The sequence below is a fragment of the Xyrauchen texanus genome, chromosome 5 (assembly GCF_025860055.1).
Source record: "Xyrauchen texanus isolate HMW12.3.18 chromosome 5, RBS_HiC_50CHRs, whole genome shotgun sequence".
NCBI classification, from domain to species: domain Eukaryota; kingdom Metazoa; phylum Chordata; class Actinopteri; order Cypriniformes; family Catostomidae; genus Xyrauchen; species Xyrauchen texanus.
In genome coordinates this window covers 37,302,680-37,325,964 of record NC_068280.1, presented here as the reverse complement: position 1 = coordinate 37,325,964, position 23,285 = coordinate 37,302,680, and the positions used below count along the sequence as shown (strand labels likewise).

General features: G+C 43.4%; 1 protein-coding gene across 1 annotated transcript in view; it reads left to right on the top strand.

Annotated features, from left to right (window-relative positions):
• Nucleotides 1–8,442: 8,442 nt before the first annotated feature.
• Nucleotides 8,443–23,285, top strand: part of LOC127643821 (protocadherin Fat 1-like) — a 116,909-nt gene continuing 102,066 nt past the window's right edge. Inside the window, 3 exon segments of the mRNA XM_052126719.1 lie at nucleotides 8,443–8,573; nucleotides 10,258–13,061; nucleotides 13,064–13,540. Coding sequence (XP_051982679.1) covers nucleotides 10,283–13,061; nucleotides 13,064–13,540 — 3,256 coding nt within the window. The 5' untranslated portion in view covers nucleotides 8,443–8,573; nucleotides 10,258–10,282.

Here is a 23,285-nt window from a genome sequence, read left to right as displayed (position 1 = left end):
AGACAAGCATGGCGCCGCGGCACGCAATGTGTGAGAATCACCACTGCCTGCCGCCAAACCTTCAAACCCTGGACAGACCTCTGCTTTCTACGGGCAGGAGTACCCTTGCAGCAGGTGTCCCGACGCGTCCTGGTCATGACCGATGCCTCCAAATCGGGTTGGGGCGCCGTGTGCAATGGGCACGCAGCAGCGGGATGTTGGAACGGGGCCCCACGCTGCGCTGGCACATCAAGTTGTTGGCTGTTCTCTTTGCCCTGAGGAAGTTTCTCCCTTTAAATCGAGACAAACATGTCCTAGTCAGGTGAGACAGCACCACAGTGGCGGCCTACATAAATCGCCAAGGCGGAGTACGCTCCCACCACGTCACAACTTGCCCGTCGTCTCCTCCTTTGGACTGGTTGCCACTCACAGTCGCTGGTTGCCACTCACATCCCCGGCAACCTCAATGTAATAGCGACAACGCTTGCCCAGTGGGGAGTGGAGGCTCCACCGCCAGTCGGTCCAGCTGATCTGGGAGCGGTTCAGCAAGGCCCAAGTAGACCTGTTTGCCTCCCAAGAAACCTCCCACTGCACGCTCTAGTATGCCCGGACAGAGGCTCCCCTCGGGGGAGACGCATTGGCACACAGCTGGCCCACGGGGCTGCTCAAGTACGCATTTCCCCCAGTGAGCCTTCTTGCACCAGTGCTGTGCAAGGTCAGGGAGGACGAGGAGCAAGTCACCTTGGTGGCCCCCTATTGGCCCACTCGTACTTGGGTCTCGGACCTCGCGCTTCTTGCGACAGCCCCTCCCTGGCGAATTCCCCTGAGGATGGACCTTCTTTCTCAGGGACAGGGCACGCTCTGGCACCCGCAACCAGACCTCTGGAAACTCCACGTCTGGCCCTTGGATGGGATGCGGAAGATCTAGCCGGTCTACCATCAACCGTTGTAGATACAATCAACCAAGCCAGAGCCCCTTCTACCAGGCATCTTGTCAGCGACACTTGCCTGGAGTTCAGTTCGGCAGACACATACGTGATCCTAAGACCGCGACCGGGCTACGTGCCCAAGGTTCCTACCACACCCTTCATAGTTCAGGTAGTGAACCTGCGCGGCCCCGGGAGAAGGCAGACCCAGCCCTTTCGTTGCTGTGTCCGGTACGTGCTTTGCATATCTATCTGTACCGCACGCAGAGCTTTAGACGTTCTGAGCAGCTCTTTGTCTGCTTCGGGGGAAAGCAGAAAGGGAACGCTGTCTCCAAACAGAGGCTCGCCCACTGGGTTGTCGATACCATTTCATTGGCTTATCACACCCAGGCCATGCCCCCCCCCCTTGCGGGTTCCAGCGCACTCAATGGGAAGTGATGTGTCCTCGTGGGCACTGGCCAGGGGCACCTCCCTAGCAGACATCTGTAGAGCAGCAGGGTGGGCAACACCTAACACTTTCGTGAGATTCTACAATCTCCGAGTTGAGTCAGTATCGTCCTGTGTTTTCTCAGGTCCGAGCCCGTAGAACTCGGTAACATGCTGACGAACTGGCCAGGTGAATCGCTTGCGCCTAGCGCCCTTTCCCTCAGCCGAGGTAAAATAGTGTGCCTTTGTTCCCAAGAGACCCCATCTCTCGGATCCCTGGTTGATTCCTCCCTAGCCTAGTACTCAATCTACCCGTATTTGCCCCACTTTAATGCCCGTATGTCCGGGGGTGGGATATGCAAATACCGTCTGCTAACTTCTCATTGGCCTGTTTTCATAGAACAGAGGCATATATCGGCGCTCAAGAGAGACCCCTAGTGTCGCTTCTCCGACACAACGTCTCGTTCCCTGCATCGGGGAACGGAGGTTACATACGTAACCTAGACGTTTTATATTTTTGGAGGAAATGCAAGTAGTGCTTGCCCATTCAAAAGTCACCACCATGTTGCTAGGGTGTTGTGGGTGGTTGCAAGGGCATTGCTGTTGTTGCTTTAGTGTTCTGGGTGGTTTTTAGCAAACTGCTATGAGGTATGCTGTTGGGAGTTCTGGTGGTTGTTTTGGCACTTTTAGGTGGTCGCTAGGGTTTGCTGAGTGGTTGCTAGTTAGCCCATGTCAAAAGAGCCCTCCTCCATGTCTTTATATTGTTCTGGTTTTTAGATTTGTGATTTTTGTCAGCTGTTCACAGCTAACAACATTATATCAGTTTTTTAGGCTACGTACTAGGTATCAGTAGTTACTCCCGAAATTGACTGACAAGTGATAACTGTAGCAACGCTTCAGGGTCTCATGCCTGTGAACAAGAAACATGAAAACTCCCAGTTTAACCCATTTTGTGTTATTTTTGAGCAAAGAGATTATCCACCAGAGACTTATCATCCAGCAATTTTGAGGTAACAGCTGTCGACAGAGCATTTTGTTTTCACTTGTTAAGCAGCTGCTGTTTAAACAGCACAATCTCTATGGACTTTAATGACGGTAAACTGTTATCCCAAGACCACAGGGCTGGTGAGAGAAACTACAGTGGAGAGAGAGTCTAAAATATAAATGAATGAATGAAGACACACCTGTTTGTGTGATTTACACAATGAGAAGTCAGACACATCATGCTCTTTTGATCTTTTTTTATCTGAACTAGTTGTTCAGTTTGGCTCAGCACACAACACGTGGAATGTATGAAAATGCGGGACTAGAGTCAAATCGGTTGTAGAATGCGATTGTTACTGTAAATTACTGCACTGTGTGTACAGAACAGGATTAAGCGCTCAAAGGTGAAGCGACAACCGTATACACCACTAATAAAAGTGCTTCTAAAACTAATATAAAACTAAGTCTAATATTGCAATACTTTTTATTAAAGGAAGCCATCTTTGAAATTGACCATCACGTTTAGTAGGATGACAAAAATAAACCTAGAAAAATTTGTTTACTAGATAATAATAAAAAATTATCTTTAAAAATTTTAATTTTCAGTTATATATTAGTGCAGCTATATTAAATATGGGGTTTTTCTCCACTCTAATAAATGGTGATTATGTTGAGACAATCTTAATCAAATAAGATAATCTTAATCAAAGTTCTCCAGAGAAGACAGCCATTACAAAATACCACATTTTCTAAATATTCTAATAATACACTTATGCGTCTTATTGTCTTATTATGTAAATCTAGGGGATTTTATTGAGGACACTGCTTGTTATTTACCATATAACTTGATGTGCAAAGCATGCCACACACATGCTATAGTAAATATGCACTTACTAACCATCTTAAGACAAATGTTTTAGTGAAACATTGTGTGTCTAAAACTACATACAGTATACATAGTATTTTCCAATATTAATCCGAATTGTTTTCATTTTCTGATTATGTTAGCTTCACGTAAATATATTAACCTGATTCAAATAAGTCAATATTACATATTCTAATAAATATATGAACAAAACAGCTGGCATATGCCTGTATTAATCTGTATTTTGGGTCATGTAAGCACCTTTTTATAAAATATCCAATATAACTGAACATTTATTTATATCTACACATGCCAAAACAAAAGTAATTCGGCAGCGTGATCTCACAAATAAAACAGTGACAGAAGGTCAAATATTTTGAAATCTGGGTATGCAGTACTGTGAAAAAAGCTTTTTTTCCCACTCACTTCTTTGCAAATGTACTATCTAGGATGTGATGTTCACCATATGGTGTTGCTTGTCTTGAATTCAGCATGTTGGATCCGAATATGGGTGGCAAAACTGAACTAACATTTTGATTCCCCTTATGATCATACAGAATTCTGAATGATATCAGGTAAATAAAGTGGTTAAAAGTCAATTTGTTGAGAAAACACGTTTTTGTGCGAGGAAAAAACTTGACATTTTACTATTATTTAATAAAAACACTACAAGAAACGTTGTGTTAAACATTTTTTAAGAGTCCTAAATTTTGCAATTTATCATGCTTGTGTGTTATTGTTAATTCTATCAGGAAGACTCTCAGATTTGAGTGAAATTTAAGATGACATTTATTTGATGAATTTTAAAACAGAAAACTAATGTCTCTCTTTGGCGTAGGTTTCGTCTGGCCGCTGGCGGTCCAAAGAAGTTGTACTCGGTACCGTCATATCCTGCCGGAGATAGGAGGCAGGGACGAGGAGCCTACCCCTGTGCAGGACGGGACTCAACTGGTGGTGGTGGGGTGGTGGAGGTTGCCGTGTTAGCACACTGAAACAGCAATGTGATAGATTGTGAGCAGACTTATAAAGCAATGGCTTACATATGATTGGCTAGGAATCAGGGCTGGACTGGTAATCTGATCGACGCACTTTGGGGCTGATCAGGGGCAGATTTGCCATCGGAAGAGGCTAGCGGGCCGGCCGCGAAACGGACCGAATGTGCCGCGATAAGCTAAAATGAGCCGCCATATTATGCAGAACGGACCACAAAACGGCACCGCTATATGCAGAAAAGGACAGCGAACACCCACCACCACCCCCCCTCACCACTTACCAACTTTAGGTTCAGCACCCCCCCAGTTTGGGCCAGTTGTGATGCAAAATCCCAGGCAGATTTCTCTTCCCAGTCCAGCCCTGCTAGGATTTACCCAGCTAATGGTGCGATGATGTACAACTGCTAGTCTCCCCGCTAGAACTATGCTGCGCTTACATGTACATGAATGAGACTTACAACAAATTTACAATCATTTACATTACAAAATAAAAACGAGTTAAAAGAATAAATTGCTGTCAAAAATGACAAAAATATAGTTTAATAAATGGCAAGAGCATTTCCAGTATTTCAAGAAGAGAACAACATGAAAGTCTTAGTTTATTCATTTTATGCTGATTGCATACAATATCTGTAGGCTATATTGCAATAGCTGTGGAATATGTAAATATCTATATCATAATCAAGGCTAAATCAGAATATAGCTACACCTTAATCAAACAATTATGTGCATGTCACATGGTCAATAAAAGAAGGAGAAAGTGGTTTAAAGTTGGTGTAGTGCTCTATTATCTTTTCTTCATCAATTGGAATTGCACTACAGAAATGGTGTGGAAAAGTTCCAAAGATTTAATGTAAAGAGCTGTATAAATATAAAAACACATCATGACCAGTGTTCTATGAAGCCAAAGTAGAAAACAACAGCAGTTGTGAAGCTCTCATTCCTGCATATTAACACACACTTGCATGCACCTCCTCCCGGCCTGCTGTTCTCTCTTAGGAACAGCACTCCGCAAACTCCAGACCAGCAACGGAATGTCTCTGCAATGGAAGGATCAAAAGCATCAGCCAGCTCCCTCACGTCACCTGACCGGAATCCAATTAAACCTTTATGGGGGGATCAGAGTGAAGCAGTGTGTGTGCACATATGGAAGTGCTTTACTTGCAATGGAGGGGAAATGGAGGGGGAACACTTGCATCTCGATAAAGGGACAGAGGAGGAGTGGACACACACACACACACACACACACACACAAACACAAGTGACATAATGTCTCTCATTCACACAGCTCCCTGGGCAAAAGTTTTATGAGTCTTTATTAACTCAATGAAATTAGGTGCTCTCATTTAAGCAGCATGCCACAGCCACTACAACAAAGACTTGTTACTCACCCTCATGCCATCCCAGATGTGTATGACTTTCTTTCTTCTGCTGAACATAAATTAAGCTTTTTAGAAGAATATTTGTTGGTCTATACAATGCAAGTGAATGGGGTCCAAAACTTTGAAGCTCCAAAAAGCATATACAGGCAGCATATATAAGTAATCAATATGACTGCAGTGTTTAAATCCATGTCTTCTGAAGCGATCCAATCGGTTTTGGGTATAACTCATTTTTCACTATAAATCTTGACATCAGCAGTCATTTTGGCGTTCATGAATTCAAGCTCTATTACACTTCCTAGCGCCAACTAGCCACTAGCCGGAGTCCATCTTGGGAAAGCTCCATGCAGCTATTTTCTATCTAAATATACAGCATAAAAGTACAGCTCCTATCTACTTGAATGCGGAAAGACAGAAATCTCCAAAACGGAAGATCAAGATTACGATATGATCAAAAAACATATTTAAAATCAGCAGTAAAATCTGACAACAATGGTATCATAAATTGTGCTTCTTTAGCTAAGAGCACACAAAAAAATGCTATTTTTAAGGCTAGTTCAATTAATTCACATGCACGTTCTCGAGATGACTAACAGTAAATATCTGTATCTAAAAGATGATTGGCTCTTTTACCTGCAAATCCAAAATGTACTTTGTGAGATGTGAATGATAAGTGTCAGAGAACAGGACGCATGACGCAAATGTAGTTAACAGCAGAGTGCTCTAGCACTGAACATGCGCAGCCTGATTTTTCTAACCGTGCATCTTTGAATGTGCAGAATGTGCATGCACCTGGAATTATTTGCACTAATTAGTGGGTCCACAAGGTGGCAATACTCACATTGGAGTTGCTGATGTCATGAAGAAATGATATAAGAAGATTCAGGCTCTGGCAAACATAAGGAGACGAACATGGAAACAACATCAGTGGATGTGCACATCAAGAATGCATGTGTGAGTTGGCCAGGAGATACTGTATTTGTATAACTTGATTCTGAATTAATATTAATATATCTTTATGGGTCTAAACTCCTAGGGAAAGGAAATAGTCCAGTATCTCATAGCAGTCATAGTGCGCATGTGCCAACCGCCTGTGCGTGCACACATATTCTACTGATGTATATATACTAGGACAGGCTCGCATTTGACTGTATGCAGACGCTGATCGTTCGCGTTCTCTTTTCTACACCTGTTGGCGGTTCCAGTTTCTCCCATTCATTTTAATAGCATTGGTCTATCTCTGCTAAATAGTCTCTGGCTCTGCTCAAATGCTAAGAAGTGTAATTGAACTTTAAATAATCATCATCCATAGAGACTGCAATAGCAAGATGTGGAGTGAAAAATAAGTTGTATTTTAGTCCGTTCTCACCCAAACAGGATTGGATCGCTTCAGAAGACATTGATTAAACCACTGGAGTCATGTGGATCACTTTTATGCTGCCTTTATCTGTAACCAATCATTGTACGGACCTACAAAGATATTCTTCTAAAAATGTCTGTTTGTGTTCTGCAGAAATAAAGAAAGTCATATACATCTGGGGTGTTAAGTGTGAGAAAATACTGAGAGAATTTTCACTTTTGGTTCGGGTGAACTATTATTTTAAGGGGTTTCTAATCAGATTGGTTATATAACATATCTATTAAACTGAATAAACTGTCTATTTGAGAGGCAAGAAGCCCTATTCTATCGATCCCAATGTAATGGATCACCACAAACTGCTGAAGTCTAAAGTTCCATTACGCTGATAATTCAGTAAACGTCATTCAGTGCCAGAGCAAAACGTCAAAGTGTACGGCAGAGGTGATGTGAGATCACTGAATCAAATGATCGACTCCCCTGGGAGAGAGTGGTGACGTCACATCGGCGGAAAGCCAGCCAGGCATCCCGGAGGATCCGCGCGCCTCCTCCACTGCCTGAGCGCACGAGCTCTGAGTGAGTATTGTAGATAGTCTCTACACGCGTGGCCGTTTGGAATTCATTCAGCTCGCGAGGATTTCGCATATTTAAAGAAATGTAGGGGGTACAGCACAAGTCGGATGTTCAACCTGTTTCAAAGGAATATTCATGCGAAGATATGCACACATACTCATTTTGATAACACGTCCTGGAGATCATTTTGATGCAACTTTGGAGCGGCAGTTTTTGCCCGCTGAACCTGGTGAGCCTCTTTCAAAACAGCTTTTCAACTTTGCCACATGCAACCCACCTTGTTTTAATACAAAATGCATCACAGCACCAAAAAACTAACAAACAAAAAAATTATTAACATTACTACTGTTATTACATTGGCAATAACTGTCTACATGCTGTAACTGTAATTAACAAATAATAAGATAACATAAAAATATCATAATCGCCATCATCATTAAGCATAATAATACATGGTCATGGATGTGTAGTGGGCGCACGTAACTCGGTGTAAGCATTTTAAAGTGAGTTGCACAGATTGAGGTGAAGAATGCACAGCCAGCCTCGTGGATTGCTCGAGCTCTGCTGCAGCAGTGAGACAGCGCCATCATTCGCGAGCAACAGTGTGCATATGCGTCTATATATTAAACTTTTCCGCAGTTTCCATGTGGAATGCCAAGTTGCTGTGAATTTGAACATTTTATGTTCGTTAAATAAACCTCAACATGTAAAGTATGCAGTTGGTACGTGGCTTTTATCTTGTCTGATAATCCAAATGCGACTGTCGTGATCATTACATAATTTATCTGTTTAGAACCAAATACTTATTATGCAGCATAAGACAGAGTCTGTCACATAAAATAAAACATCAAAGACCGTGAAGGGAGAGCGACGGCCGTTTCCTCTGTATGCCAATGGGAAGTAGATCCGTGCATTGCTCATGGAGCGCGGAGAGATACTCAAGAGCGTTTAATGTGTGTGAGAGAAAGAGCGTGCAGGAGAGGAGAGTGAGTTGGAGAGAGCGGCTGAGATTGTCGGTACAATGCAGACGTTCGGAGCTTATATACTTTATGAAAAGCCACCAAACAAAGGACGTTTGTGTTGAAATAGGTATGTATGATATGTGATTCTTAAAATCTACGGCTGTTTTTGTTAACGCCAAGCCCTCTAGTCCAGTGCTATTTTTCAGACATGAGTAAAAGTTTCACTCCGCCCGCTTTGTAAAGTTACTGTTGGGAGTCTTTGAAATTGACCGTGGCTTGGCAAAACTGTTAGAATACTCAATGTGTTTTGTTGCATTTGAACTATTTAAGATAAGCAGTCCAGAGTTGTCGGCTAATTGTTTTCAAATGGGACCAGTCTGTACATCTGGTCGGCGCATGAAGGCATTAGTGTGGCGACGTGAAATGAATAGAAACTGACGGACTTGGGGGGGATGGGGGATACTCTTTAACAACAGAGCCGACGCTCTTCTTTTGTTATTTTGTTTCTATTACAATAGCTCAATTGCCACATAGTAAGAAGAGCCAACATGACGATCACTTTGCGAAAATCTTTAAATCTAATGTTGTTTTGTGTGCCAACAACTAAGAGGTTGTGACGTTCTTTGATAGAGCCAAAAAAGTTCAGGAATAAGTATTTCATTCCTGAACTGAAAGTTACTGTAATGACTGTGAGACTCGCGCTGATTTTATACGCTCGAGGGCACGAATAGTCGCGAAGACACATTTGAAAAGGTGTTCGGATATCTCGACCACACGCTCGTGGAGTCTGAAGTCCTCAGCCGTAAATTAATTTCCACAAGAAAAAAAAAATATCACATACGGCTGTTAAATGGTGGATACATGTTTTATTGTGCGATATTGCTTGTGCTTTTATCGGATCTCATGTGCTGCAGGCAAGCATCGAGACTCTTAACGAAAGGCTGTGCGAATACGGACGCTGAAAGTTTTCCAGAGATTTTTTAAAATTCGGACGGACATGCAAATTGTAATTTCAATATGTGTTCATTATCAGAGATAGACTTAAATATAACACAGATTACTAACTGATAATTACGGATTGTAAGATTTAATGGTGTATTTGATTGAAATTAATTAATTAATACATGTTTTATCAATTGACATTTACAGCACTGCTAAGTTCTCCCCACTTAGCAGTGGAAATGAAATGTACAAAATAGCCTAGTAGTTTAAACCACATCCTTTAAATGTAATCATCTTTTCAGCTGTACTGACAAACATAATTGTTAATTTTGTCCCCCCTTAACCTTATTTTCTTTTATGAATACCATTGAATACATGTCTTTACACCATGTGCTGTCCTTAAATGGCAGGAGCATTTGAGAATAATGTATCATTTATTTAGTATGCAGTGTAATGTGACAGTATATATGCACGAAAGACACTTCCATCTTAACAGTGTTCACAACAATATATAATTTGTCCTATCTGCTGTCATGGTGTCTGTACAGAATGGAGGATTTGTAGATAAAGCCTAGACAAAAAGCCAGCATATGATTCTATGGACACTTAAGTATTAATGACATCTGTTCCAAGTCAAGATGTGCCATAAACATACAGATGTTGGTCAGCTGCTCATGTGTTGTATGTAAACTATATCATCTGTTTCACCCATGAATAACCGTTTAACAGTGTTTTAATTGCTGCTTAGTTTTTAAATTTTTGATGAAAGTCTCAAACCTGACATACCGTGCATGAGAATTAATCAGGAAAATTATTATAAAGTGAAATGTATTATCTAACTCTAAACTTGGTCTCCTTATTCTCAACAGTTTTAGTGAAGAGTGCTCTGCCAACATGCAGAACCACGTGACTTCACTGCTGGTGGTTCTTCTGGTCCTGTGCGGCCGCACAAGGAACCAAAGCCTAGACACTGCCCCTGACCCTCAGTTTACCCAATCTGTTTACAATGCTACCATTTATGAGAACTCTGCTGCTAAAACCTATGTGGAAAGTCCTGTCAAAATGGGAATCTATATCACAGACCCTACCTGGGAAATACGGTACAAAATTGTGTTGGGAGACAACGAGAACCTGTTCAAAGCTGAGGAGTACCAATTGGGAGACTTTATTTTTTTGCGAATAAGGACCAAAGGAGGTAGCAGTGCCATTCTTAATCGGGAGGTTAGAGACCACTATATTCTCACAGTAAAAGCCACGGAAAAGAACTCAAATGCTGAGGCTCAGACAAGAGTCAGGGTTCAGGTACTGGACACAAATGACCTTAGGCCACTGTTCTCCCCAACTTCTTATAGCATATCATTACCTGAAAACACAGCTATTCGCACAAGTGTAGCCAAGGTGATGGCAACGGATGCAGATATCGGTACGAACGGAGAGTACTATTACAGCTTTAGGGAGTGGACAGACATGTTTTCGGTCCACCCCACGAGCGGTGTGGTTACGCTAACTGGAAAGCTGGACTATTCCGACACAAAGCAGTATGAATTAGAGATTTTAGCAGTGGATCGAGGCATGAAGCTTTATGGTAGCAGTGGGTTTAGCAGCATGGCTAAGTTAATGGTACGAGTGGAGCAGGCCAATGAACATGCACCAGTTATTACTGCAATAACACTAGCACCATCAGACACAGATAAGGACCCTACTTACGCTATTGTGACTGTTGAAGACAATGACCAAGGAGCTAATGGTGAGATAGCGTCTCTCAGCGTTGTTGCAGGTGACCCTCTTCAGCAGTTTAAGACCATGAGGACAAGTCCAGGCAGCAAGGAATACAAAATCAAAGCGGTTAAGCAGGTTGATTGGGATAGTCAACCCTTTGGATACAATTTAACACTGCAAGCCAAAGACAAAGGAAGTCCACCCCAGTTTTCATCCGCAAAGGTCATCCATGTCACTTCCCCCAACTTTAAAGTAGGGCCTCCTAAATTCAATCAAGCTGTTTTCAGAGTTAATGTGAGTGAGTTTGCCCCGCTACACACACCTGTCGTAATGGTAACAGCTGTGCCAAAGTATCCTCATCTTAAGTATGCATTTAGACACAAATTGAATAAAAATAATTTTGCTATTAATGCAGATTCTGGCTTGATCACAACAGCTGGGCCCATTTATGCAGACTCTGTGTCCAGATATGAATTAGAAGTTGTGACCAGTGACAAAAAAGCATCAACTAAAGTCGTTATTGATGTGATCGATGTAAACAACAATGCCCCTGAATTCAAACAGACATCTTTCAGAGCTAGTGTTGATGAAAATGTGCCACTAGGTACTAGTGTACTAACAGTGAAAGCCACTGATTTAGACAGTGGGGAGAATGGATATGTCACTTACAGCATCGCCAATGCGAATCCCCAGCCATTTGTTATTGATTACTTCTCTGGTGCCATCAGTACTTCAGAGCTTTTGGATTATGAACTGATGGCAAGAATTTATACTTTGAAAGTGCGGGCATCGGACTGGGGTTCTCCTTTCCGCCGTGAGGTGGAAACTCTGGTTACAGTTACGCTTAACAACCTTAATGACAACAAGCCACTTTTTGAGAATGTAGAGTGTGATGTGACTGTGCCAAGAGATCATGGTGTTGGTGAGCAAATCACGACAGTGTCTGCTATTGATGCTGATGAGTTGCAGCTGGTGCGGTACACAATACAATCTGGCAATGACTTAAATCTTTTCGATCTGAATCCAAACTCAGGCGTGCTGTCTTTGAACCAGCCGATGAGTGAGGGTGAGGCATCAAAAGTGTCCTTGCACAGCTTGCAGATCGTAGCCAGTGATGGAGAATATGAAACTCAGCCCATGTTTTTGAACATTACGGTCGTTACAGCACGTAAACCTGTCCAAGTTAAATGTGTTGATACTGGAGTCGCCAGCATGCTGGCAGAAAAGCTCCTTCAAGGTAGCAAGATCCACAGCCAAAGTGAACCCGAAGACAACTTCCAAGACATTCACTCTGTGAATCGCTTTGCACCTCAGTTCGTGGAGATGTTTCCCAGTGTATTGGAGGTCAAAGAAGACTTACCTGTTGGGGCTAGGATTGTCCTTCTTAGTGCTTCAGATTCTGATAGTGGTTTTAATGGAAAACTGGTTTACGTTATCTCTGGGGGTGATGCAGAGAGTTGTTTTTTTATTGACATGGACAGTGGATGGCTCAAAGTAAATTCTCCACTTGACAGAGAAACAACCGATCACTATACATTGAACATTACTGTGTATGACCTTGGAATACCCCAGAAGTCCTCTTCACGCCTACTGGATGTAAAGATTCTGGATGCTAATGACAACAGCCCACAGTTTTTGCAGGACACATACTCTGTGCAAATCAGTGAGATCACATCTGTTGGCACAGAAATCATTCAAGTTGAAGCAAAAGATAAAGATCTTGGGGATAATGGTGTCATCAGATACTCCATTTTGGCTGACACAGATCAATTTGATATTGATACAGAGACAGGTATTGTTACGGTGAAGAAGCCTTTAGACCGGGAGATGCAAGCCAGTTTTGTGCTTAAGATAGCAGCTAGCGATCAGGCCACTACAGAACCTCAACTTATTTCAAATATGTTACTGAAAATCACACTGGAGGATGTAAATGACAACCCTCCAAAGTTTATTCCCCAAATTATCAGGTTAAAGTACGGGAGGATCTGCCCATCGGTACTGTTATAATGTGGCTGGAAGCTCATGACCCAGATGTTGGACCTTCTAGCCAGGTACGATATAGCCTTGTAGACAGCGGGGATGGGAAGTTTGAAGTGGACAAATTGAGCGGTGCTGTGCGAATTGTGCAGAATCTGGATTACGAAAAAAAGCAGGTGTACAGTCTCACGGCAAGAGCAAAGGACAAAGGGAAACCCATATCTTTGTCTTCAAGTTGTCACATTAAGGTTGAAGTAGTGGATGTGAATGAGAATCTGTACAGACCATTGTTCCCATCGTTTTTGGATAAAGGATTTATCAAAGAGGATGTGCCCATTGGAACATCGGTGATGAAAATCAAAGCTCAGGATGAGGATAAAGGAAGAGATGGAGAAATCCGTTACTCCATTCGTGATGGGTCAGGTCTGGGGATCTTTACCATCGATGAAGAAACTGGTAAGTTCTCATCCTTTCCCTTATACTTGTTCCAAGACTGGGACATGTGGTGGGGGATGTTTTGTTGGGTCATGAATTATTCAAGCAACAAATTTCCTATGCATTAGTGTGGACAGTGATATGAAGGTTTTAAATGTGAAAGGACTTGCTGTATCAGAGGCATAATTTTGTCTACAGAAGAAGGGATTTATATTTTGAGTGGCATCATCCTGATACTTTGCAGGTTGGTGGTAGCAGTTGGATGTCTTTAAGTGTGCTGATGAAGAGCATCCTGATTCTTTTATTTATTTCTGGAGGAGAGAGAATTTATGATAGGAACAGATGGAGTAGCTGTCTCTCAGACCTGCTGTAGACATTCCAAACTAGTTGCTGTGGTATTTAGAGTATTGCTCGCCCTCCCCACCCCCAACTTCTGTGCACACATTTTTCCACTTGATTCTTTATTGTCTATTTTTCTTTTTAAATAAGAAAACCAAGCATCGAAAATGTCTCATTTATAGAATATTTTGCTGTGTAGGCCATATGACTGGGCGATATGGAAAAAAAAAATCTAAATTTGTATCAATCTTATGAACGATTCACGATTCGATTTGTTAAACTTTTAAATGTACTCCAACATGATTCAAATTGTATGTTCTTTATTAGAATGCAAGGCAACCTGGATAGAGAAATCCAAGTTATTTTCATTATAGGAAACAAAGGTGTCAAATAAAAATTTACAATTGCACCAAATACACCACAGGTATTACACCACAAATGTACAATAAATTAAAATCTAATAAACCCAGATGTTCAGAAATTACAGAATAAGAAAACTGCAAAATAATTCTTAGCCAGGGTAGGTATTCATTTTATCTAAACTATGCCTATCTAGAAAGTTATATAGAAATAAATGTCTATAAATTACCAAGTCTATCTAGCGGTTAGCACTGTCGCCTCACAGCAAGAAGGTCGTGGGTTCAAACCCTGGTTGCCCCGGCCTTTCTGTGTGGAGTTTGCATGTTCTCCCCGTGTCTGCGTGGGTTCTCTCCGGGTACTCCGGCTTCCTCCCACCATCCAAAAGACATGCAGGCTAGGTTAATTGGTGTCTCCAAGAAAAATTGCCCTAGGTGTGGATGTGGATGTGGATGTGAGTGTGAGTGTATGTCTGTCTATGTGTGGCCCTGCGATGGACTGGCGACCTGTCCAGGGTGTCCCCCGCCTTTCGCCCAATGTTAGCTGGGATAGGCTCCAGCCCCCCGCGACCCTGTACACAGGATAAGCGGTTGACGATGGATGGATGGATGGATGGATGGATGGATTCATAAACCCCTGCAGATAGAGACATGCCCTCTAGTGGTTCACACTGAACAGTGCAGCAATATGAAATAATTTATCATTACAATTAAAATTTGCAAAGTTTGTCAAAATGATTGCTTGCCAAATGTTGTGTATAGATGCTGTACACTGGAAATACATCACAGAACAAAGCAATAATTAGCGATCTATCTAAATCATCATGGCAAAAGGAGCAGCGGATGTTTGATTCTCCCATATAGCCTCACCGTAATTTGAACTGTCATGTAACTAACATTTTTTTATGGGAAAAAAGAAAAGAAAGGAGACCATTCATCAACATGCCCATGCCGAGGCCAGTTATGGTCTTATGCTGGTGTATACCTGTACGATTGATGAAGCTGAGCTACAATCACACTGTGTACAATCTTACTGGAAATATTACAGCTGTCTTCTAAATCAGTCTCCGTGTTGTTAACCTGTCATCTTCATTTGGAGCATGCCACACAGACTGGTCAGATCAGGAGCGGATTTAAGACAAGCGCTATTAATTCTTTTTCTTTTCCTTATTCAGCCTTTGGTGGATTTACGACATATCTAACTATAGAGTTCGCATTATTTTTTACAAAATCTTGATTTTTCAATTTTAAAAACGAAACGAAAATTGTGTCAAAACTGGGGCTGTCGAGTTAACGCGTTAATAACGTGCGATTAATTATACAATATTTAACAAACAATAATGCGTTAAAATAATTAACGCATTTAATCGCATGCTTGTATACTCCAGAGGGCAGTAAGAGAAATTTCAGCTGTGTGAGCAACACACAGTTTATACAGTGAAGAAAACAACACAGAAATGCGTTACTAAGGGTTCAAATGCGAACTAAGGGATCTCAATATGTGTTTAAAGATTGAGTATTAAACTATTATTTAAGTTGACACAGTGACCTAAACATTTTATTTTTATGACGCAACACACCCGAGACGCGACACAAGCATGTCTGACGCAGGTTGTATGGTAGGGTGACCCAGTCCCGAAATTGGGAGTTCCCTTTACAAAAAGCTTCACTACGATGTTGCGCTGCTAAGCGCTACGGGGAACAGCTTTAGCTGTGAGCCAAGCTGAATAATGTGTGGAACACGTCAATGAACATTGACCGGAATTTATAGCCTCGGCTGATGTAATCATTAGATGCACCTGAGGCCAGGCTATAAATGGATACGTCACAAGGTGTCGTCAGAAACTCTTTTTTCAGAGCGATTCTGTTTCTGTGTGTTTCACACACCCTGTCAAAACTTTCTTTCCTCTGTTAGGAGATAGAATCAGTTAGGCAGTGTGCAGTGAACGTTGTTCTATTTTTCTCTTCTGTTTAGAAAACATTATATATATATATATATATATATATATATATATATATATATATATATATATATATATATATATATTTCTAAAAAAAGAAAGAAAAAGAGAGAATGACTGAAAGTCATAGAACGGGCGTGTTCCCTCTTCTCGCTCTATAGCTGAAGATGGCACACATCAGTTTTTGCTGTTTATTTGGGGGTAAGAGCACGCTGATCTCGCGTTGCAGCAGGGCGGTGCGAGCACTGCGATTTGCTTTAACAGGCAGAGTGCGTCGTGCTCGCCTCGCTTGCTTCCAGGAGTCAGCACTCACGTAAAAGATCGTTCGTGGGGCTCGTGCATGGATTTGGCTGAGGAGCAAGAGACGGGTTGACCCCTTTCTCTCACTCTCTCCCCAAACCCAGCTGGTCCTTCACATGATCTCGAAGCCGCTCCGACGCTTCTTCGGATCATGAGGTGGATCGCGATTCTCTTCCCGCCTCCGAGCTTTCCGTCCGCGATAAAAAATCTATGGAGGAATTGCTCGATGTTGTTACTCGTGCGGTTGCCAGATTGGACTGGCCACGCGAAAAACAGACCCCCAAACGCTCCAAATTAGGGGATAGATTTTATCTTCCAGTCTAAGAAAGGGAACGCCTCATGGGTCCCTTCCCTTTCTTTGATAACCTCCATGAAGAGCTTTTTCGCTCATGGAGAACCCCTAAAAAAAAAAATATATATATATATATATATATATATATATATATATATATATATATAAAAATATAGATATTTTCTTCCCGTGTTCACATACCCTCGACGTCATTATATTCGACTATCCGCCGGTCGAAGAGACGCTTGCGGGCTATCTCTCGCCGGGCTCGGCATCATCACTTAAGAAGCCCTCTCTCCCCTCAAAGCCTTGTAGGACAACCTCCACTTTAGTGGGAAGGGCTTATCAAGCAGCAGGTCAGGCTGGTGCTGCTCTGCACACTATGCTGTTTTTCAGGCGTACCAGGCTGACCTCCTGGACAACCTGAGTGTGGGTTCTGCGCTTGTCGAGCAAGCCTCAGACCCACCTCGGTCCTGACTGAAGGGAGGCTCAAAAGCAAAGCGTGGCGAGTCGTGCTCCTCCCAGGGATTGGGGACAGTCTCGCCGCCCTCGCCAGCCCCCGAAGCAAGACCTCAGGACTATAAATTCTAGTAAGAGAAAACCCTGACGGTCTTGCGTCTAGATTAGGGGGTAGCTCCCCTCGGGACAGGGCGTGTGCTTCACTTCACCCCTCCGGTACCCCCTCGAAGCCCCTCCATTCCCGCCACCTCTTGGTGTTTCGGGTTGCAGAGGCTTCCGTCAAAATTGGGTGTTTTCGCTGTTCCTGCATTTTATTCAGGACGCGAAACACCCGACAACCCCTCAACAGGAAGTGTTAAAATATAATACCCATCTCAGAGATCCTGGCAGCGTGGAAACTTCTGCCGGATATATTCTTTTCTGTGGGTCTTATAAGGGCGTCAGGATTTAATTCTCTCGCCGCTTTTCCGTGTTTCAATGGCGTGTTCTCACTACCGTAAACTGGATTTCTTTTTTTGTAAAAAAAAACAAACAAACTCAATCTCCTGGTTAAAGGGGCCATGGTATGTGTTCCCCTTCCAGAGAGAGAGTTAGGTTATTACACAAAATACTTCCCGTTTCCCATGGAGGGTGAGGGGTGGCATCTGGCTTAGATCTTAAAGCTTGAACTACCCGTGGGTGTTTAAGTCCAAGATGATGCCTGTCAAGATGGTCATGTCTCAAGCCCTACAACTCGTTTGGCTGGTCACCGTCGATCTTATGACGCACTTCTATACTTCATTTAGAAGTTCTGCCACAACATGGAAAGTTCCTGAGGTTCACTTCCGGGGGCGAAGTCTTCCAGGGTCAGGTTCTTTCACTCAGCCTAGCCCTTTTTACCCGCACATTCACAATGCATGATGTAGCGCTGGCTCCTTGCGACTCCGGGGCATCTGCATTCTGAATTATGTAGACGACTGGCTGATCCTAGCGCAGTTCCAGGAACTGGCAGTTCAGCACAGGGACATCGTCTCATAGCTCATCTGTTTCTCTGGGGTTGAGGCTCAACGCCAAGAAAAGCATCCTCTCTCCCACTCAGAACACTGTCTATCGGGGCATTGTATGGAGTTCAATCACAATGCGGGCACAACTGTCTCCCGCTTGGATTGAGTCCATTCAGATCACCCTGAGCAAAGTTAGGCTAGGTCAAGGTTGCACTGTTATCAGTATCAATGATTTCCAGGTCTCAGGGCGAACGCGTCCACGGTGATCCCTCTGGACCCTCTGCTCATGAGACCGTTTTTGTTGTGGCCAAAAGCCAGGGGATTTCTTCCAAGGGCCAAAACCCCTGGGCTAAATAGGCTTACGCGCCTCAGGCTTCGTTCCCTTTCTATGTGGTTCAGACCCCGGTTTTCTGCCTTGGGTCCCACTCTAGGTGCGTCTTGTTGTCGCAGACTGCTAACGACAGACGCCTCCCTGACGGGCGGGGTAGCGGTCTTAAGTGGTCGTCCAGCTTAAGGGGATAGGAGGGTCGTCAGCTCGGTTGTCACAGTCACTGTCTCGGGTTGATGGCTGTGTTTCTGGCCCTGAAATACCTCCTCCTGAGGCTGCCATGTCTTGGTGCGGGTGGACAATACAGCGGTAGCCTCTTATGTAAATCATCAAGGAGACCCACGTTCTTGTCAGCTGTATTTCTGACACGTTGGGTTCTCCTTAGGGCCCAGGGCAAGCTTCTGTCACTCGGGTCAGTTATATCCCTGGATGCCCGTATATGGGAGCAGATTTACAGTCCAGACAGAAAATACCAACGGGTAGGGTAGTAGTAGCCCAGAGTTCGCCAGCAAGTGTTTTTGCCTCTTACTGATAGCACCGCGCTGGCTGAACAGGGCTTGGTTCTCAGAGCTAATCTCTTCCCTCGACGGCTCGCCTTGGGCGATTCCGAACAGGAAGGATCTTCTATCTCAGGCACAGGGCAATATTTCATCCCTGCCCCAAATTGTGGAATCTTTCATGTTTGGCCCCTAAGGGTACCAACTGAAGGACACAGGGCTCTCTCCTGAGGTTATCGAGACCTTTTTAAATGCCGGGCTTTTTCCACTTGGAACAAGTTTGGGTGAGATCTTAGGGCAGAAGAGGACCTCTTCGCCTCTATGAATAGCGCAATGTCTCCTCTACTTCTCCCTGAAATCACCCAGCCCCCTTGGGTCTGGACGTTAAGACACATACATGACCCAGAATGCGTCTGTATGCATTTCTTTCCCCGGTTTCTCTGCTCCCGGGAGAAGTTCACTAGCAAGGGTCTTGCCTCCTATTAATGGCGCTGCACTGGCCGAACAGGATATGTTTCTCGGAGCTAATTCCTCTCCTCGACGGCTCGCCTTGGGCGATTCCGAACAGGGAGGACCTTCTCATCCTTGGCCCGAATTGTGAAACCTTTCTTGTCTGGCCCCTAAGGGTACCAAATGAGGTTCACAGGGTTTTCTCTTGAGATTATCGAGACCATTTCAAGTGCTAGGGCTCCCTCCACTTGGAACTGATCTGGGTAGATTTTACAGGGCAGAAGAGGACCTCTTCGCCTCTGTTGATAGCGCAATGTCTCCTCTACTTCTCCCCGAGTCGCCCAGTCCCCCCCCCCTCGGGAGGGGCTGAACGTAGTAACGCAAATGCGCCTGCATGCGTTTCCTTCCACTAAAGTTCTTATTACAGAACCAGCTAACTGCCAGTTTGCTTCAGTTCTGGATTTTCTGTAGAAAGAACTGTCAGCGGGCACTTGCCTCGCCACTGCCAGGTTCTATGTGGCCACTGCGGTTTGCCACGGCTTGGTGGGTGGGGTGCCCTCAAAGTGGCATCCTCATTATTGCCCGGGCCTATGAGGCGTGCGGTCAAGCTTCGCCAGTAGGTTTCAGGGCGCACTCTACCAGAGGGCTCTCCTCCTCTAAAATCTTGGCTAGAGGTCTCCCTCTGCAGCAAGTTTGTGATGCGGCAGGTTGTCCTTTCCGCACACATTCATTGGACTTTTTTAGTTTGGATGTTCTGCACTCCGGGGTCTTATGCCCTTGAGTCGACATCTCAAGCTCATGTCTGGACAAGTTTGTGATGCGGCAGGCTGGTCCTCTCCGCTCACATTCATCAGTTTTTATGACAAGTTTGTGTTGCGATAGGGTTCTCTTCGCACACATTCATCGAACTTTATGGGCTAGATGCTTTGCTACTCTGGACACTTATGTCCTTGAGTCGACATCTCAGCCCATACCTAAACAAGTTTGTGATGCGGCAGGTTGTCCTCTCCGCACACATTCATTGGACTTTTTTAGTTTGGATGTTCTGCACTCCGGGCTCTTATGCCCTTGAGTCGACATCTCAAAGTCATGTCTGGACAAGTTTGTGATGCGGCAGGCTGGTCCTCTTCGCTCACATTCATCAGTTTTTATGACAAGTTTGTGTTGCGATAGGGTTCTCTTCACACACATTCATCGAACTTTATGGGTTAGATGCTTTGCTACTCCGGGCTCTTATGCCCTTGAGTCAACATCTCAGCCCATGCCTAAACAAGTTTGTGATGCGGCAGGCTGGTCCTCTCCGCTCACATTCATCAGTTTTTATGACAAGTTTGTGTTGCGATAGGGTTCTCTTCGCACACATTAATCGAACTTTATGGGTTAGATGCTTTGCTACTCCGGGCTCTTATGCCCTTGAGTCGACATCTCAGCTCATGCCTGAACAAGTTTGTGATGCGGCAGGCTGGTCCTCTCCGCACACATTCATCAAAATTGAATGGTTTAGATGTTTATGTTACTCCGGGCTCTTATGCCCTTGAGTCGACATCTGAAGCTCATGTCTGAGACCTCTCGCGTTTTTGTGAGTACACTGCACAACCGTAGGGGTCCGGACAGCCCCAAGTGCGGCGGCGTGGTTATTGCGTTCCCCGTAGCGCTTAGCAGCGCAACATCGTAGTGAAGCTTTTTGTAAAGGGAATGTCTCCGGTTACATGTGTAATTCTTGTTCCCTGAAAAAAGTGGAACGAGATGTTGCGCTGCTTTGCCGCACTGGGACGTCCCAGGACTGCTCTTCAAAAGAAGTATCTGACGACTCCTGGTGACGTATCCATTTATAGCCTGGCCTCAGGTGCATCTAATGATTACATCAGCCGAGGCTATAAATTCCGGTCAATGTTCATTGACATGTTCCACACATTATTCAGCTCGGCTCACAGCTAAAGCTGTTCCCCGTAGCGCTTAGCAGCGCAACATCTCGTTCCGCTTTTTTCAGGGAACAAGGGTTACACATGTAACCCGAGACGCTTTGTTCCGCGTCCCGCAAGTCATAACAGTCTGTATAATTTTTTATCTTTATAATTATTTCGGCATCATTTTATTTAATCGTCTTTTAATTACAAAATCACTATAAAAAAAGTTAATAAGAAAACACTGAACATGCGCAGCGCAGTGCAGCCTTTTTTCCTTCCCAGAGCAGGAAAACACTGGAAAAAAAAACTGCAACAGAAAAATGGGTCTATCCGGAGCTCCCGTGAAGAAATAGTGTCTTTGTTCATATAATAAAGAATTGGAGAAATGATATACAGTAGGGCCGCAACGACGCGTCGACATCATCGATTACGTCGACTATGAAAATACGTCGACACAAATGAAATGCGTCGACGCGTCACATTCATTATTTACGTTTAAATATCGAGTAATGGCGGCTTCTGCTGCAGCTCATGGTGAAAATGACAATCTGGCTTTATCACATAAAGCCAGACCACGATCATCCAAAGTATGGGAATACTTTAAACTACAGCCGAACAGAAAGGTGCTTTGTTCACTTTGCAAAGCGGAAATGTCATACCATGGTAGCACAACTGCTATGAACGAGCATCTTAAAAGGAAACATCCTGTGACTCTGCGAACTCAAAACGACGAGCCAGCTGGGTAAGTAGTAGGCTTTATTACAGTGAGTTTTTGGAGTTGTTGTTGCGGTCATACCTTCTTTTTTCAGCTATTACAGCTTGTGTGCTAGTTAATAGTGTTAATTGCTAATGGTGCAGATGTAATTTATTGACCCATTCGGTGACAATAAAATGGACTTTCATTTATAACTTCAACTTAAATCTGTCAACGAAGCCTTCAGTGCATTTAAATTGCCCGTTTTTAAAAGTTGTGTATGCACATGTAGACTAGAGACATGCACTCCCGCTGGACCCAACACAACAGAGTGCGGCGCGGGATCTGATGGTCGAGTGCGGGCGCGGGCGGTAATGCACTCGTGTGTGTGCTGGTTGCGGGAGAATAAAACGATTCGCGGGACTCCCGCAAAATAGAAATCTATAAATTGAACATCTCAAAACAAATAAATTGTCATTCATCTGTTGCACAAAAGCAACAAGAACAACTAAAACAAAATAGATAGACCCTGGCCTGTAAATCGTTTCTATGTATAACATGTTTGCAGCGTTTAACAATGTAGCCAATCACAGACATATGTGTTGATTTCTTGAACGCAATGGCCAATCAGAAGCATTTAAGATGGAATCTCCTCACCGCTCAAAATGGACTTTTTGTTCAGTGCTGAATTCTGCATACTGGCAAATCGATATAATGAAAGATTCATTGTGCAGTCAGTTTCATTGATAATAACAGAGATGTCCGCTTTTTAGGAATTATTAAGGGAGAAATCCGTCCCGCGCATGTGTCTAATGTAGACTTTAAAAACAAACAATAACGTTATATTTACATATTAACAGTAGCCTAGGCTGTAATCTAGTGTATTTATTTATTTATTGTTTATTTGAATAGGGACATATACAAAAAAAATTTCAGAAAATGAATTAATAAAAGTTTGAAATACTAATGTAGAAGTTGTACTTATTATTTATTGGAAAGTTTGCCAATGGATAAATCGGCTAATCCCAAAAATATGCATTAGATTAATCGGAAAAATAATCGTTAGATTAGTCGACTAATCGAAGAAATAATCGATAGATTAATCAACAACAAAAATAATCGTTAGATGCAGCCCTAATATACATGGTTAAAACCAGTTACAGGTGACCCTAAAAAAGGAGAGTGCAGGGTATGCCACCG